Here is a 17,575-nt window from a genome sequence, read left to right as displayed (position 1 = left end):
CAGGCCTACCACATAAAGCTCCACACAAAAGGGGGCGGGGGGGAAAGAAGGATGTTTTACCCTTGGCCATCTTTATATTGACTAGGTTTTAGCATCCATTCACCTGGCAATGAGGAAGACCTGGATCCCAATTTGCAGCAGGTGTTTGAAGCTTGGTCCCATATCTGTGGTGATTGCCCCAAGCTTGAGTATAATGGAGTATCCTGATCCTGACTCCAGTGACATCAAATATTCACACTTCCAGGCTCTGAGCCACCATGTTCAACAACCCTTGCTAGCCTTTTTCTGTCCCTCCATTTCTGTTTCTTCTGCCTCGTTTCCTCTCTTTCCCCGTTTCCCTGTCCCTTAGCTACATGTCTGAATCTCCTCTCTATTTCTCTCACCGCATCCATTCCCAATAGTCAACCTATATTCTTAATTTAAATTTGCCATTCCAATCAAAATAACAAGGCTTTGGAGAATTCATGCTGCTGAGTCACTGCTGCTTCTCTGCAGATGCAAACAGACATCACTTAAATGGTACTTAAAAAAATTCTGGCCCTTACGGCTACAGCAAAGCTAACTCTGACTGACATAACTATGCTTTCTGTAGCTATGTATTTCATGTAACTTTCTGTAAATGAAAGTACAGAACCTTGAAATTATGTGTCCCTGATGGTACTTGAGCAAAGCTTCAGAATTGTAAATAATTTATTAGCATGACCTAGAAGTGACCGTGTCTCTCACCTCCACCATGCAACTGGGGAAGCCAGTCCAATGTTGGTTTTAAGGTGATTACAAGGTTTGTGCCTACCTTGGACCTTGTAAAAAATGTGAGCTGAGAGAGAGGGGGTGGGACAGTGAAGGGAGATGCTAAAAGTAGCAGCTGACTTGGAGCTAAAAATGCTCCAAGCAGATCATTTGCCACATTTGCATTGTGGACATGGCTGAATCCTACGTCAATCTTCTTTATAAAATACCTTGCTATTCTGAAGGAGTTCACATAGAGAATGCCATGTAGTGTATCCCCATTGCTATTACTTACACAAATTCAGGGCACTGCACTTCAGAGAACAGATAATAACACAGGACTTACGCAATGCATCTCGAACAAGTCCTAATCAAACTTTAATGTCATAGTACACTTCAGTAGGTTTCTGATCTGTAAAAATTGTCCAGAGTTAAAATTCCTAACTCCTATAGCAAAGCGCCAAAGGAGGTTATTTGATTCTTCCCTTCCTTCCCCACCACCCTCATTTACATCAAATATGGATTATATAATAAGGATACAAAAGTTAATTTGCTTTAGCTGAAATAGGTAGACACAGCTGTGCATTCCTATGTGCCTAACCTCAGGCAAAGTTTCATAACTTTGGGATTCCTGGTTAGTTTTTAACAGCAACAGCTCCTGATGTAGCCCAGGAGCTCCTTGCTGGCATGGGGACTCCTTCTTTACAGCACATTTCAGGACGTCTCATTTAAAGAGAGATATTATCCGAGACACTCATCTCTTGTTCACAAACGCGTAATATCCCTGAGACATCTACAGCAATTGGCTATGTAAGAAAAGCAATTAGGAAAATGTGGTTTGTAGTTTATGGTTTGATTGCTTTTTTTTAATGCAGGCTTTTGTCTGCACTGCTAGATAGCTTTGTGTGGTCAAGCAGTTCTCAACATGCTCCATGGACTGTGGCTCTGGGACCTCAAACAGCCTCCCCAGTTGAATTTAAAAGGTCATCCCCTCAACTTGATGTGATACATTGCTCAGATGATTTTGAGTCCCTGTGTCTGCTACCGACCTCAGCTCTGTGCACGGCGCAACGTTAGCTTCTCCCCTGACATTTGTGGGATCTGGAGCAGCAGAGCCGCATTGCAGCCTGGGTTTGAGGCAGGGATGGGCTGTGGGTGAGACCAACGCTTGGCTCGGGCAGTTCCTGTAACTGGCAGCACCGTTCAGCAAAGGGAGCCAAGCTTGGAGACACGGCTGAGTTTTCCAGGCTGACATTTGGAAAAAGGAGGACAAATGCCTGTAACTGTGATGCTGTGTAAAGAGGAAGGTTGTGCCGCACAGCTCCGGGGAAGAAATACCCTGGCACGGGCACAAACCAGAGCTTCCCAGAAGGGCTCCCCGCACCTATGTAGCCGGTGTGTCAGAAACAGGAGAGACTTCGTGAAGGTAGATGTTATTTCTACCGTGCAAGTTCCTGCAGAGATAAAAGTTACTGAGAAGAAAAATATGGAGGGAAGATACTATGTGGTTTGGGGGGGCTGGATAATTTTGCTATGCTTGGAATCTTACTATCTTACTCTATTTCACTTCTACTTGACATTTTATTAGATGAAATTATTTCTACATGAATGATTCCTAGATTGCAAGAGTTTCATATAAAGCCAAGCTCGGGAGAAATCCTGCAGAAGAATCTCCATTTATTTCTACCTTTGCCAGTACATTTCGGAGTAGCGTATTAGGGAAATTAATGAATGACAGCCATCCTATGGAAAGCACATAAGAAGCAAGAGACAGCCTTGCAATAGTCCCCACTTACAAACAAACACTTTTTGCAAGTTTTCTCTGTGCAGGCACCCTTGCTTGCTCAGAAAACCTTTTCTGTTTTGAGCCAGAAAACAGTCTTTACTCATTGCTGTAAATGGACTGGGAGCATTCATTTGCACATCAGATATGCCCACATACTGTCAGTTGTCACCCCACTCCAGTGTTTCCTAGTGTTAGTTTTTTCCCATGTAAAAGCAGCTCAAAGAAAAACAGATTTCAAAGGCATGTTGCTCATAAATGCGAAGCAAAACAGAGTTCATCTGTGATAGAGGGGGAAATATTACTTCTATGAAGTTAGTGTGATTCAAACATTAAGCTTGAAATTGAAACCACAGATTCAAAGGAAAAGCTTTCAGAAATAAATCTTTAAAGGAATGCTGTTTTAAAGAAAGGATATAGTTCATTATATCCCTTGTATATGGAGATATATAGAGATATGTATACTAGTTTCTATGAAGCCTAGCAAATGCATTCCAGTCCTGAAATTGGAGATTGTTTCTATTTCAACCGGGAGACCAAACTGCCAGAGGTTTAGCACCTGCCCTTCCTTGCACAGAAATAAATCTATAGTAAAGGGAGTTTCTTCTGATTTAAAATTGTATAAATCAGAGGAGAACCTTTCTGGCTTTTCTTTTTAAAAATCTTCCTTTCAAAGCATAACTATCAGAAGTCATGATTTAGACTGCCTGGTGCTGTGCACTTAGTTCAGGAGAACTTTTTCTGATATACCCAGCAGCTGATGTGATCATTTTAATTTTTCCTTTCGTTTTACTTTCTTTTCATCCTATTCACATGAAAAGCAGAAACTGGCTAGTCATGTTTCACAGTCCAAACAACAGAACTGTGAAAAATTACAGTAGATTTTAAAAATCTACCTCTAGCTTTAAAGTTTCCAGAGTTCTTTAGTAAATCAGCAAGGTTATCTGTGCCGGCTCATATAAGTCATTATTAAACCACACTTGCTTCTTCGTGGAGCATAAAATATGCTTTCTAGCAAAGAGAAAACAACAGTGGTATTGAAAGATGTGGGGTGAAGAGCGGTTCTGCCATCTAGTTGTAAGCCATTAGAGGAATATTGCCGCTAAAGCGCAATGATGAAGATGTTCAATAAAGCTGTAGTGTACAAACGTCAACAAAACAAGCCTCTAGTTAAAGAAATACAGTTTCTAAAATCTTGGAAGAAATTGCAGCAGTGGCAGTCACCTGGTGTTTTCTGCCTGCGGTTGAACAGGAGTCGTTAAAATGCACGAGGCATTTAAGCCAGCCCAGGTAATTTTGACAGCACCACGTTGCAGAGTGATTATACATACGGCAGGTCTGAAGTCAGCGTCATCCCTGGCAGAGGGAGAGGCAAGCAGCTGGGAGCAGCGACCTCCTCACTGAGTCCCTCCGCAGCTGGCATTGGATGTGCTCTTGCAGCTCAGAGCTTTGAACTTGGAAGCCATTTCTGTGCTGCAGGTAGGCAAAGGTCCTGAGCTAAAGCCTTCTGGCTTTCACTGACAACAAGGCAGCGGGTTTTGTTTTCTAATGAACCCATCAGTGAGTGCCGTGCGAGGCCCTTGAGATCTATCTGTCTTTTTTCCCAACGGTTTCCTGAATGGAAAGTGCTCAGGCATCCCTTATCCAGACTTCTGAGTTCTGGTTTGAGGTCTACAAAGGTGAAAATTACTTAGAAAGTGCTTCTGGCTGATGTAAATTCAATTTTTAAGGTAGTTAGATCATCCCAGTGCAACTTATTGAGTAGCATCTGCAGTGGCAGACAGTACCCTGAGAATGAAGGGTATTTTTCAAGTGGCATACTTAATGGACAGAAGAAGAAATGATGGGGAAGTATTAAAAGCAGTGCTACGCTTTCCAGGGAAAACTGGGAACTCAAATGTTTACCTTTACTCTTAATTTATTTTCTTTCAGTTGTTCACGTATATAAAATCAGTTTCCTCCGTCCTTAAGTTTTTTAAGTGCATATGGTAATAGTGTTTTTTCTTTAAGCTCCAGCTCCTGGAAGCATATGACTAAGTGAGAATCTTACTTTTCATTATTTAAATGAAAGGTAAATGAAAAAAAAAAAAAAAGAAAAAAGAAAGATATTCTAGTTTCCATAGCTGCAGAACAAAAATCTAACAACTCCTCTCCCAAAAAGCTTAACAAATAAGAATTACCCAACTTTTTTGTATTGTGAAAGAAGCAAAGGAAAAAGAAAAAAAAATCTCAACATTGTGGCAATTTTATGTGGATTTTGTCTGTATTTTATACATATACATTAAAACTTGTATATGGTAACCTTGTATACAGAAATTTATGCAGTGTATTAGGGGAGAGCCATCTGCAAGAGTGGTAGAAAAGGGTCTGTTAAGAAGAACACACAGTGATATATGGGCAGTTGGTGTTGAGAGGTGAGTAGGCAGAGAATGTATGATTTCTGCTCTACTTTAGACTAAACCCCCCACCTTTTTGACAGGGACCACCTCCTTCTCTCTCTCTCTCTCACAGCACAACTGAAAGCACAAGAGGCCCCTTTAGGGGCATACAACACAGATGAATATATGAAATCGCATACTCCTGAAGCCCAACAGTTGCATATTCCAGTCATTTGATGAAGAATTGTATCTTCAGTGGCTTTGTAAAAGTTAAATTGCTTATCTTGGCCAAAAGAGTCAGAACCCTAAAATAGTTAAATAATAGACCTTTTCCATCCCTAATTACAAAGGTTACTCAAATTTTAACTTTGGCCTATACCATAAAGTCAGCATTTTTCATTGTCAGCTTAGATCAGCTCAGGACTGAATGTTGTTTTTAATCATGCAAGTAAAAAGTGTTCTTTTCTACGTGTCTGTTTATAGACATCACAAGGCTTTTATGCAAATGTCAAGCTCAATATACATAGAAATGCAATATATGGAAAATAAAAACTGAACTCTTGTGACAGCAAATGCCACACCAGCAAACTTCAGGCTGCCCTGAGATGATAGACTTCATTGCTTATCTTAGCCACTGTCAGATTTGACTCCTTGCTGTCCTCCTTTCACATCTAAACCATCACTGAATCCTGTCATACCTTCCTTTTAAGCACTCTTCTTGCTACAGCTGAATTCCTTAGCTCTTTTTTACTGACATTTTCTTGCCCCAACAGAAGGAGGTTCATGTGCTCTGGTCGCCTCCTTTCTCACCCAGACCCTTCTTCTCCATGCAACATAAGTGAAAAATCTTCTCTCCTGCTCTTCTGAGCCATAGGAATCCCCATGTCTGCACATTTTTGCATCCTCACCTATTCACTTCTTTCCAAGTTGCTTGTTAGATTTTTCACAGCAGAAAGTGAATGCTACAAAATAATGCCAGGGATGACCGTGCTGGGAGGGCATTTATACATGTTGGAGTTTGCCCTCAAAACATTCCTGTTTCTGCTCCCAGCTTCTTTCCTCACTCTTTGTTTCTGCTGCTTGTTTTGTCCCACCAGTGCTCGTCGATAACGTATGTATTCCTAGCATGCTGGGACCTGAGCATTATTTGGGGCTTCTGAGCATTAGTAGAACAGAAAAGCAGCTTAAGCCTTCAATATGCACTGGGTTTTCCATGCTATTTTCATTTTCTCTTCACTGCTTTCCTGCTTTTCTCCTTCATACCCATTTTAACATTCAAATCCTCCAGTGTCTGTTTCAAGAATTTACCTTCGAGTCCTCTTCCATGCTGCCTTAATGCCTGCAGCAATCACTGTTTCTCTGTGTGTGTGGCAAACAACTGCCGGTGATGGATTTGGAGCTGCTCTGTAATTATTTATGAAAACTGTGCGCTGTCCTCATTACTCAGATGTTTTCCATGTGACTTTATTTGCCTTAACACAGTAGGAGACTTCGGAAATGCAGGCAGGAACAGAAAGGATCCCTGGCGAAGACAGCCTTCTTAAAATGGCTGTGTTTGTCCGCATTTCTCAAGGGGACCGATGCCACAGGCTTCAGCACAGCTAGCCAGGGACTCCCGGGGAAATCAAGTGAAGCTACCTACAGGGAAAATGATGATCTTCTATGTTACCACTATGCAGAAAAGAGAACGGCAGGAGAAAGCTTAATGAAATCATTAGCTGTCCTTCCTGCAGACAGCCTATGGACCAGTGTAACTGATATGAATCATATTTCCGTGCTAAATGATAGCAGATAGTTAAATGATGGCACTTAATTGCTTATGCGATTGCAAGAGTATCAAGGTTTTATACATCAGTGAGATTATAGTTTTTCTAGGAAAAGACTTAAATAAGAGGCTTTTTTCATATGAAAAGTTAACCATTTTTGAGTGCAAGATAGTATGATGGTGCAGTTACATTAATTTTTTACACAGCCTAAGACCAGGTGAGAGAGCATGATAGGGCTACATAGAGGTGGGCAACAAGGTTTGGATTGTAGGGTTTTTTTAAAGGTGGGGGGGGAGCAAATGAAGGACGAAGGAGGTTTTGTCCCTTTTCTGTTTCTTCATGGCAGTTCCTATGAAGGAGCACATCATCGAAAGCATAAGAGTACCAAAGACTCGCAGGGAAACCTGAGGCTGTATCGGAATATAGGCAGAAAGAGTTTACTTTGTGGCATTATGAACATCTGGGAAATTTTAAAATGAAACAATTTTAAAATGGTCACTTGGTCACAGTAAAGTAAAATTTAATGTGTTGTCCATCCAGATGGTGACAAAGCCATTTTGAAAAATCATCTTGATCAAAATCCACCAGCACAATGGGGTTCATCAGACCCTTCCAGAACAAGCAAAGATCCTATAGAAGACATCAACTCTCCAGAACAGTAAGTATACACCATTACATACTGGTACAGAAAGAGGCACCCCTTGCTCTCTCGGGTATGCATGTGCTTGGGTGTGCACACTTTATACTGTTTTAGCCATAAATTCCATCCTGGACACCAGCTGCCTTGCTGATAAGATGTTAATTTAAATTATTACATTTCATCAAAACCCGTATTTCTCTTTCATGCATTTTTATGGGAAGACCTTCACTGTAAACCCTTTCAGCCAGCCCCAGCTACAGAGAGAGCCTGGACCATCAGCAACAGATGTGAATGGCACCTTCTGAAGCACCAGTGGGCAGCAACGTTGTACTGTGATGCCTCCCTGCCACCAGCTCACCATCCCCACCATATTTAGAGGGTATCAGGGGCACTAGATCCTAAGGTGCCCCAAAGGCAAACGAGCATACTTCTTTTCTCTTGTCAGAACCATCCATAACATGACGTCTAAAGTTTCTGTAGAGAGTTACAGGACAAGCTGTGCCAACCACCAATGTATATTAAGGAGAGAAGAGGATGTACGTATGTGCACACACATGTTATGACTATTGTCAAAAGTCCAAGTCCTTCCACACACCAGCCAGAGGGGTTCATGGTGCACATAGCCATTTTGTTCTCTTTTGATCTTAAGCTAGCTGAGAAATAAAAACATTCTGAGGGCTTTTCAACGTTGCCATAGCAGCTGGACCTGAGTTTTGGCACAGGAAAGCCTGCACCAAGTAATTTCCCTTAGAAACAGTGCTGCAGCTACAAGGAGAGGATGGCACAAAGCACTTGCTAGATTCATGGAGGAGAAAGAGTCTTATGGTATCAGCTTTTCTCTCCAGGAACCTATACAATAAACTCACGTACTACCTTCCACCAGCTCAGCAGGGCCTGCTGTGGGCCAGAGCTCAGGGAAGTGCCGTGCTCATTTGTCCCTGGATCAGCCATTTTCCCACAGCAGCCTAGTTACACGGGCATCACTTCATCAGGATCTGAGCTAATAGCTGTCAGACTCCTGTTTTGTACACGGGCAACTTAAAAGCTTATTTAAAAACAGAATAAATTAAACAAATTACTAGCCTGAGTCCCATGTTTCATCAGTGACAGCAAACCTGATTTCAGATAGCAGTTACTGCCTTGTACTACCTGGTGCAGGAAAACACATGGATTTCTAACTCTGTCCTTGCACTCAAAAAAAAACCCAACCCAAACCTGCACAGGAGCTAATCCACACACGCACGCACATATATGCACCAAAAAAAGCCCCCAGTAGCTGAAATATCTGGTTATTTTACAAAAGCAGAGCTCTCGCTGAGAAAGCTCTCGTGACTTTATGGGGTCAGGAGAGTGCTTTAATGCATAGCTATTAAAGGTCTGTCTTTTTCCAGCACCATTTGTCAGAAATAATGTAGTGTGAGTGCAGCCTCATCTGCACATGGCCCCCTTACATTAAGAGAGATGCTAAGAAAAACACACTCGGATAATCCAGTTGTCCCGGTACAGATTTAATACAGAAAAAAAAAGAAAAACATTTGGTGACGACAGACCCTCCTCTAGGCAGTGGTAACTGATGAGAAGACTGAGATTTCCTAAAGGTCTTAAAGAGCGTGTCAGTAGAAATCTGAACAGTCACTGACATTTATGGAAAGCAATTAATAAAGTCCTGCTAAATTAAAACAGTGTCATTCAGCACTTGCACAGCTGTGACTGTGCCAGGTCCAAGGGTCAGTGTCTCCCCTGAGGATGCGTTGGCAGTTTGGGTACCAGAGCCACACCACCCAGGCACAGTGGACCTGCCAGACAGGAGAAGTGTAGCTGTCTTCAGGAGTAGGGTTTTGTGATTCCCTCTCTTTGACAAGAGATTGCCTCTTTCCAAACTTTGTGCTCTTTAAGAATATCCTTCCACATGCATGGGCTTTTTTTCAACTTGCCTGGCAGCACTTCTGGCCTTTCATGGTTATTAAATATATCATTTTTGTCAAAAAAAAAAAAAGAGTTAAAGACAAGCTGTAGTTTGTGCCTTCACTTTCTCATTTCACTGCATACATAGGGCATCTGATCGAGAGGTAGTCACACAGTCTGCTGAACCTATTTCTTATTCATGAACAAAAATCTCGAAGACGTTAGTCTGAAAAAGATTTCCTCCTTGCCACAAACCTATAAAAGGAGGATGTTAAGATAATAATTTGCCTGCAGAAGTGTTAACTCTTTAATGGCTATAGCAAAAAGAAGCACCCCAGCTTCCTGTTATTGAGAGCACTCAGGAGAGCTGACGTCTTCCAGTATGAAAGTTCTTGTAGAGTACAGAAGAGTTTGATCTGGGATTTTTTCATTCTTTCTTACCACTAGTGCTACATTTGACTAACTGCAAGTGTGATCCCTTATTCTACAGTTGTGTCCAAAGTGAAGGCACAGCAGTACACACGCACTTCAGGAAGTGTTTCACATTTGTTGACGGTGTGATGTTTATATCATCTCAATCAGAACACGAAAAATAGCTTGGCTCAGATTTAGAACCCTGCACCTAAGGAAAATGCAGTCTGTATGACTGTAAAGCAGCCTTAGAGCATGAATATAGATGATTCACCGTTCCCTTTGCCTCTTACTCCCTTTCCGGCTGGGCAGGACCCAGTAGGTTGTCCATAGTGCCATGTAAAATTTGCCATACCCAGTCAGACCATCAGACACAAGGAGCAAAAAGTGGATGCTGGCTGCTTTCTCTCTTGTTCACACTGGCTACACAGTGTAAATTAACACTTCCTATAGTAGACAAAGCAAAGCTGGTGCACAGGCTCGAGCCCTGCACTTTGATTTTCCATGGTGTTTATTAGCGTACTCCCTAAGCACAGTTGATCAACTTGGGCTCTCCCAGCTAACGCTGAGACACAATCTGGTATTTGGAAACCCTGTCTGGGGAGAGCTTAGCCAGGTCATCTCAGGTCCAGAGAGCAGTCTGAACCAGTTTAGAATAGATATAATAGTTCATTTCCCAGTAGGCCAGGGTGTCTCTCATGCAAAGTCAACTCTTTCCTACTGGGCAGTCCTGCTTACTTACCTAAAGTTCCTATCAGTCAGTTTATCTGCACAATGGCCACACGAATACATTCAATGGGATATCTTCCGTGACCCTTAAAGATATTCTTCTGTGCACCTTCATTCCTGCATGTTGTCCCATCTCATCAGTGACCTATATTCGGTGAAGTAGTTTTTGGCGCTGTTAAAATTTATACTGTTCTCATTTTAACAGCAACAATACATAACAGTCTTCCAGATCTCTGAGTAAAGGCGATGATAGATTTCTGCAGGACCCCACTAAAACCTGCCAATTTCATAGACTATTTCCTATATGTGGTCATTTTTTAAAACCTTCAAAGCAGCTAATCGCTGTGTAACCCTTATAATAGAAACTGCCTTGATTTTTTTTGAGCTAAAGCTCTGCTTTTAGCAGCATTTAAAAGACAGACAAATACCCTGCTGGAGCCAGTTGTCTCAATTTTAGTAACCAAAAATTCTCATCAAAAGAAGTTGGTTATGACTGGATTATTGCATTGCAGCCATATGCCTCAGCATGAACATGCCTCTGTTATTCAGTTTCTTCACTGACAGTGGTTCATATTAGTCTATCTATGATCCTACTCATATCTGTCATTAAAATAAGGTAGATTTAGAATGGTTAGTTTACTTGCTAGTACAACATCTTGCTTTACTGTAGTCTTTTAGAACTTCTCCAGCTTCCCAGCTGTTGCTAAAAATCAACATTAATGAGCTGAAGAATCAACTGAAATGATCCCTGAATGCTTAGACACAGTTTACATACTCCCGCAGATCTTCAGATGTTTGACTGTAGCAGCAGTTGTTTCAGTCCCCCCACTTACCAATGGATCTCATCAGTGGTTTTCTATAGCAGAACCAAAATATTTTTCAAATGCCTCTGCCCTCTGTGTAGCATCGCGCATACCCATGTACATTGCATTGTGTTCCTATGTGCATTGACATTGGAAGTCAAGCTTTTACTTGATTTTATTTATCTCTAATAAATGGCATATCTTTACAGAGCTGAGGATATGTGCCCTATTCTAACACGGTACCCTGAGGAGTGGCTGCTCTGTGTGGGGCACCACCTTTTCTTTCCATCTCCTTCAGCGGTTGTCTATGATTCTATGATTCTAAAACTACTAATACTAACCATTCCCTCACCAACATACTTGATCATATATATGCTTTGACATACCTGTATTGTATGGACAACTCGAAACTAATTCATAAAATCATCGAATCATAAAATGGTTTGGGTTGGAAGGGACCTTTAAAGGTCATCTAGTCCAACCCCCTTGCCGTGGGCAGGGACATCTTCAACTAGATCAGGTTGCTCAGAGCCCCGTCCAACCTGACCTGGAATGTTTCCAGGGATGGGGCATCCACCACCTCTCTGGGAAACCTGTGCCAGTGTTTCACCACCCTCAGCGTAAAAAATTTCTTCCTTAGATCTAGTCTAAATCTACCCACCTTTAGTTTAAAGCCATTCCCCCTTGTCCTGTCGCAACAGGCCCTGCTAAAAAGTCTGTCACCATCTTTTTCATAAGCCCCCTTTAAGTACTGATAGGCTGCAATAAGGTCTCCCCGAAGCCTTCTCTTCTCCAGGCTGAACAACCCCAACTCTCTCAGCCTTTCTTCATAGGAGAGGTGTTCCATCCCCCTGACCATTTTTGTGACCCTCCTCTGGACCCGCTCCAACAGGTCCGTGTCTTTCTTATGCTGAGGGCTCCAGAGCTGGACACAGTACTCCAGGTGGGGTCTCACCAGAGCAGAGTAGAGGGGCAGGATCACCTCCCTCGCCCTGCTGGCCACGCTTCTTTTGATGCGGCCCAGGATACAATTGGCCTTCTGGGCTGCGAGCGCACATTGCCGGCTCATGTCCAGCTTTTCATCCATCAGTACCCCTGAGTCCTTCTCGGCAGGGCTGCTCTCAATCCCTTCATTCCCCAGCCTTTATTGATACTGGGGGTAGCCCCAAAAGCATTGACAAAATGTGGCAGGGGTGGGTGAAGGGAAAAACCACTGATATTGGAGAAAAAAAAAACGACAAACAGTGAGGTAAGGTACAAGATCTACTTTCGCTTAAGGAGAAAACAGCAGTTTTGTTTGGATTTTGTTACTTTTTTGTTTTGTTTCGTTTTTTCCCTTAAGAGTTTTGTCTAAACTCTTAATTGTGTGCGAGTCTCCAGGCTACAGTCCTCTGCCCCAATTCCAGAACCAAGTTTTCAAGTGAAAGTAAACTTTAAGTACAGTTAAAGCAAAATTTGCCACCCACTGCAGCCACCGTTGGCATAGCCAAATAAACATGCTTTGTCCATGGTATGGCTAACACTTAAATGGGTGAAAAAAAATCCCATTCACTTGATTATGCAACTGGATTCTCTTGGAATAGCTTCAAAAAGCTCTTTAATGAGAAGTCTGTAACAGTTGAACAAAGTAAGCATTTCCACTGGTGGGAAAATAAGCGCGAGCAATTCTGCGTTTGACCCTGCAACAAGAGACAGAATGACAATCTGCAGCATCAGGCTCATAAGGATTCAGCACATGGAAGCAGCGAGCCATGCCACCTCTGCACTCCTTGGGAACGAGGCATGATTTCATTGATAGCACCAGAAAGAGTCGGGCACAGTAGCAAAATAACAATGAATGGATTTTGTTTAGTCCCAGGAATGCATTGCCAGCACTACAATGACCAACACTGTGGACTAATATTGCATCAAACTTTTAAAGGGAGTTGGGGGGGGGAGTGAGAAAGAGTTTCCTGGCTAGGCAGACTACAACTATTTCCACTGCATCTCTGTATAAACAAGCCTTAGTCTGTAGTGAAGAAACTAAAGAGAAGCAGCATTACGTTTCTTTTGGTTTGAATTTGAAAGCTATACTGCTTGGTCCCCGAGCGGCACAATGGATGCCTTGGTAGCTGTCTCCGCTTCCTAACACAAAGCAAAAAAGAAATGAAATGCCATTTGAATCAGAAAGGCTGTCCAAAGTCAAGCTTTCAAACATACACTTCTTATAAAGGCCTGTCTATACACAGTCATTATATCAGATAACAGGGAAATATAAATTTAAAACTCTATTGTATTGATACGATGCTTTGTATGGGCATTTTTCTTCTGGAATCAAAAAGCCGGTCTTCGGTTCAGCTCTGTCACTTTGACACCTGTCTTCTCTTAAAAAAGTCCCTCCATGTTTCAAGAGTGAATGTCTCCAAATGCAGAAGCAATCCAGGTATGATAACATCTTAATCACTGAAAACCTCAACTGGATTTTGATTTTATGTAAGGTGCCAGTTTATCCACAGCATAGGGGTAGCAGAGCCCATGTCCCATGGCACCGTCCTCTCCATGGAGAGGGGTTAGTTGGGCTATCTGTGAGCACAGTTTAGTGTCCCTTTAGACAAACAAACAAACCAACCAACCAAAACAAAGCCCGACCTGTTATGATTATGACAATCTGCTTGGAAAATTGGATACAGGATGTTGGGTTCCTAAACACTGAATTTTGGTGTAGGTAGTAGGTTAGACTGCTTTTAGAGTGCCAACTCCTCATTCCCACAGCACTGACTGTGCGGACTTGACAGCATTCAGCACCTCAAAAGCACAGACCTAAACTGCAAAGAGGAACTACTTGGAAAAAACCATCAGTCCGAATTCCCTCCCTCCCTCCATGCATCTGTGTTTGCCTTAGCTGGAGTTGCAAAAATGACATCCTTAATTCTAACATCCTTGTGCCAAGTGATGCATGGCTTAAAACTCAGCCTGTGACCTTGTGCATGTCTGTGCAGTTAGCCAGGGCTCTGCATGCAATAGATCACTTTGCGAGGGGTGGGGGGTTGCTAAGTCATATGCCCTCATTGCACACTTAACTTTTTCCAATACCAGCAGTCTAACAATTACTCTGAAAGTGCCTGGGAATTTCAGAAGGTTGTGGGATGCTGAGAACGCACCTTTAGATTCCTTTGTCATGTCCAGCCTGTCAGAAGAATTCCCCAAGGGGAAATAACACCATGGTGGCATAGCTCAACAGCAGCGAGTGCAATGCTCTTGGCATTAACCCTCCCTATCACAGCAGCAGGCACAGAAAATATCCTTGCACCAACCTGCAAACATACCAAGCATGTAACGTATTCCATGCTCCTCTTGGCTAACGCTCCTCTCTCTCTGTCTTTCTTGCAGCATACAGCGTCGGCTGTCTTTGCAGCTGCCCATTCTTCATCATGCCTACTTGCCATCCATAGGAGGAGTTGATGCTAGCTGTGCCAGTCCGTGCGTAAGCCCCAGTGCCAGTCCTCGGCACAGACATGTGCCGCCCTCCTTCCGAGTAATGGTTTCAGGGCTGTAGGAAAGGGAGATCCGTGCTTCCTGAACTGCTTTTAAGTACTCAATGACTGGACTAAACATCTGACCTAGAACTCTGCTACAAACATATAACATTGGCTCTTACCGCAGAGGAACTACCGCTGAGGCCATCGTCACAGGAGTGCCCATGTAACTCGTGTGGGAAGGCAAAGGAGAAGGACACAAGGAGTTTGATCTGTAGCCTTATTCATGGAGTTTTTATTTCTTCACGTAGAAGTCACTGAAAAACCTTTCTTCCCAAATTTCTACTAGCAACAAGGAGGCTGGGAAATACGGTTCTTGCAAAAAAGACACTAGGAAAAAAGAAAACCACTCAAATGTCACTGAGCTTTATGTGGCTGCTGAGAACATGCAATTCTATACTGTATCCATGTAAGGGAAATACAGTGGTTGAGCTATACGATATTTATTGAAATAGATACACTCATTTTTACAAGAGTTGTGTTAAATTACTGGAAATACTCTGCACTGGTTAGTCTTGCTTGTTTTCATTTCAGGGACGATGTTTGATAAGAAAGGAGGATTGTGAGAAATGATTCCTCGGGTGTCATTGAGACTCTGCGGTGCTGTGAGCAGGGTCACCTCTAACTTGCAGCTGTACGTGAAACCCAAGCAGAGGCTGAAGCTCCAGCTCCGAGTTGTCACCAGCTGGAGAGCTGCTGGTTGGAAGCAGAGCACTTCACCCTTCTCCAGGGATGATGGTAGTGGCTGCTGACGATCTGCAGCTTCATTTTAGCAAAGTTTCTGCACCTATTTCAGAATAAACACCACCAACCATAATGTACTAAACTGTCTGGAAAAGTCCTAGTGCTGATAACTCAAGAAGCTGAGGACAGATGGGTAGTAAAGTCTTAATGTCACAGGATGGATTGTTTTTCATAGTTTGTTTGAATTATGTCACACATAATTACAATAAAATTAATTTAGTGGACTTGGGTGGGAGGGGTTAGGGCACAGCACCTTGCTGCTGCAGGCAAAGCCTGCAGAGCACATAGATGTGAATATACACTATGTTTGCTTTGTACCTGCGTGTGTGACAGTTGTAGCGGATAATAGAGAGGACAAATCAAATTTACCAATAGAAATGAATCCTAAAAGGACTGTGGAAAAACAACAGGTTTTATACTTCAGCTCCATCCCCTGAAGCGAAGTAATTAGGAGGAACGACAGCGGCACACCGCCTGGACCAGCTCTGGAGCCAAACCCTCAGGCACAGGTGAGACACACATGCAGCTTCTTTTTCCAAGGGACTGGAAATGTGTCATCTCACTGCCAGGGCTGTTTGCTAAGAGCAGGGGGGGAAAAACACATGAAGCACCCACTGGGCTTTCAGTTTTCTTTGACCAACGCCTGTGCACCTCAGACCAAGCCTTTGGAATGACGTTTCTACAAAGGGTTACAAATCAGCAATGACTGAAGCACAGCTGACGAGGTTCATTAGCTGAGGGACTTAACCGCAGCTTTGACAAGCTAGCATAAATCTCCATTAAAAATAAAACACACCTCATAGTGGCCAAAACCAACATGAATATGTATCTGAATCTTACAATCAGGAGCATCACAAAATATTTCACTTGGCACATACAGTAAGAGAGGTTATGGAAATATCTGTAGCTTTTAGAACAAAACCATGTAAGTATAAACACAGATAAAATAGAACTCATTACTCTGTTTAAGCACTAAACACTGACGTTGTCACTCAATGTGTGTTGACAGTATTCTCTTGCTTTATTAATATCATCAGGGCCTGGTTTATTTTAAAAGGAATGTTAATTTTTAAAAAGAGAAAATTAAAATATTGTATATAATGTATACACAAAGATCTCTGTAGAAATATTATTCCAACTTAGCAGGAAAAAAAATAATTCAGAAGTATCGGACCATTGGAGGTGAGTGTGTGTGTGTGTCTGTAACTTCGTGAATACTGACTGTGTGACGTTTATTAGGTTTAAACCATGCAGTACATTCTTTGTCTCAATGATACTGTAGTTTCTCCCATAACATTTTTTTTTTACTTTACTGCAGATAACAAGACCAACCAAGTGAATATAGCTATTTAATGTTTCTGTTCTTTTATACTGCAGCAAAAATGTACTGTAAATTTATGAAGAGGCTGTGCCCCAATGGCATTTTCCAATGATGTTAGTGCACAAATGCTTTAAACTAGACTGGAACTGCCAGAATAAAATGTAAATGAAGAATTTCTTGTATAACCTTATACTGCATGAGATCAATTTTTAATAAATTGTTGCAAATCTGTTTTTATGAATAAAATATATAAAACCTAGCTTTTTGGACTCAGTGCCCTCTTCCCCCGTAGCAAAACCATTTTTAACGTGTGTGTGTGTGTGTATAAAAACATACATGTATATATAAAAGCCTCCCTGGAGAAGGAGGAACCCTATTACAACACCACATTGTAATAAGTCAAAATACACATCCTAGTAGTTGAAGGGTTCACATCTAGAGAAAATAGATAGACGAGCTTCTGCCCTGAAATGCAGTTACTGCAGTACTCATGAGTGAAGTCTAAGCCCTTTTTCAAATGGGAAAATAATCAAACATATGCTGAACATTTACATCCAAACCACACTTAATACATGCACTATTCTCTCTTGCACCACAGTGAGTCTCAATTCAGAAGAAAAAGAAAGATTTTACTATTTCACATAAATTATTGAAGTTGAGCCAATCATCTTCTAGCTCTATAGTATAATCTCTGCTTCAGCAAATGAGAAGTTTCTGAGAATAATCACCGATTCTTTCGTGAAGGCAAACACTAAACCTCTCCATCCAGTTTCACACATGTGGTGGGTTTTGTGTCCTATACCAGGTTCTTCTGCATGGCAGAACAGGAGGTGGGTGGGAACGTAGTGCGA

General features: G+C 42.1%; 1 protein-coding gene across 2 annotated transcripts in view; it reads left to right on the top strand.

Moving 5' to 3' along the window:
• The window catches only part of GABBR2 (gamma-aminobutyric acid type B receptor subunit 2), a 510,446-nt gene extending 493,463 nt beyond the window's left edge, over window positions 1-16,983 (top strand). For both annotated transcript variants that reach the window (XM_076330187.1, XM_076330188.1), the window contains 2 exons: window positions 7,197-7,314; window positions 14,514-16,983. In XM_076330187.1, the coding sequence (XP_076186302.1) occupies window positions 7,197-7,314; window positions 14,514-14,679 (284 nt within the window). In that variant the 3' untranslated portion in view covers window positions 14,680-16,983. The remainder of the gene's footprint in view (window positions 1-7,196; window positions 7,315-14,513) is intronic.
• The last annotated feature ends 592 nt before the right edge of the window (window positions 16,984-17,575 follow it).

Source organism: Aptenodytes patagonicus, chromosome 2, assembly GCF_965638725.1.
Source record: "Aptenodytes patagonicus chromosome 2, bAptPat1.pri.cur, whole genome shotgun sequence".
Taxonomy (NCBI): Eukaryota; Metazoa; Chordata; class Aves; order Sphenisciformes; family Spheniscidae; genus Aptenodytes; species Aptenodytes patagonicus.
Note: the sequence above shows the minus strand (reverse complement) of the source record. Positions and strands in the feature narration are given on the sequence as shown.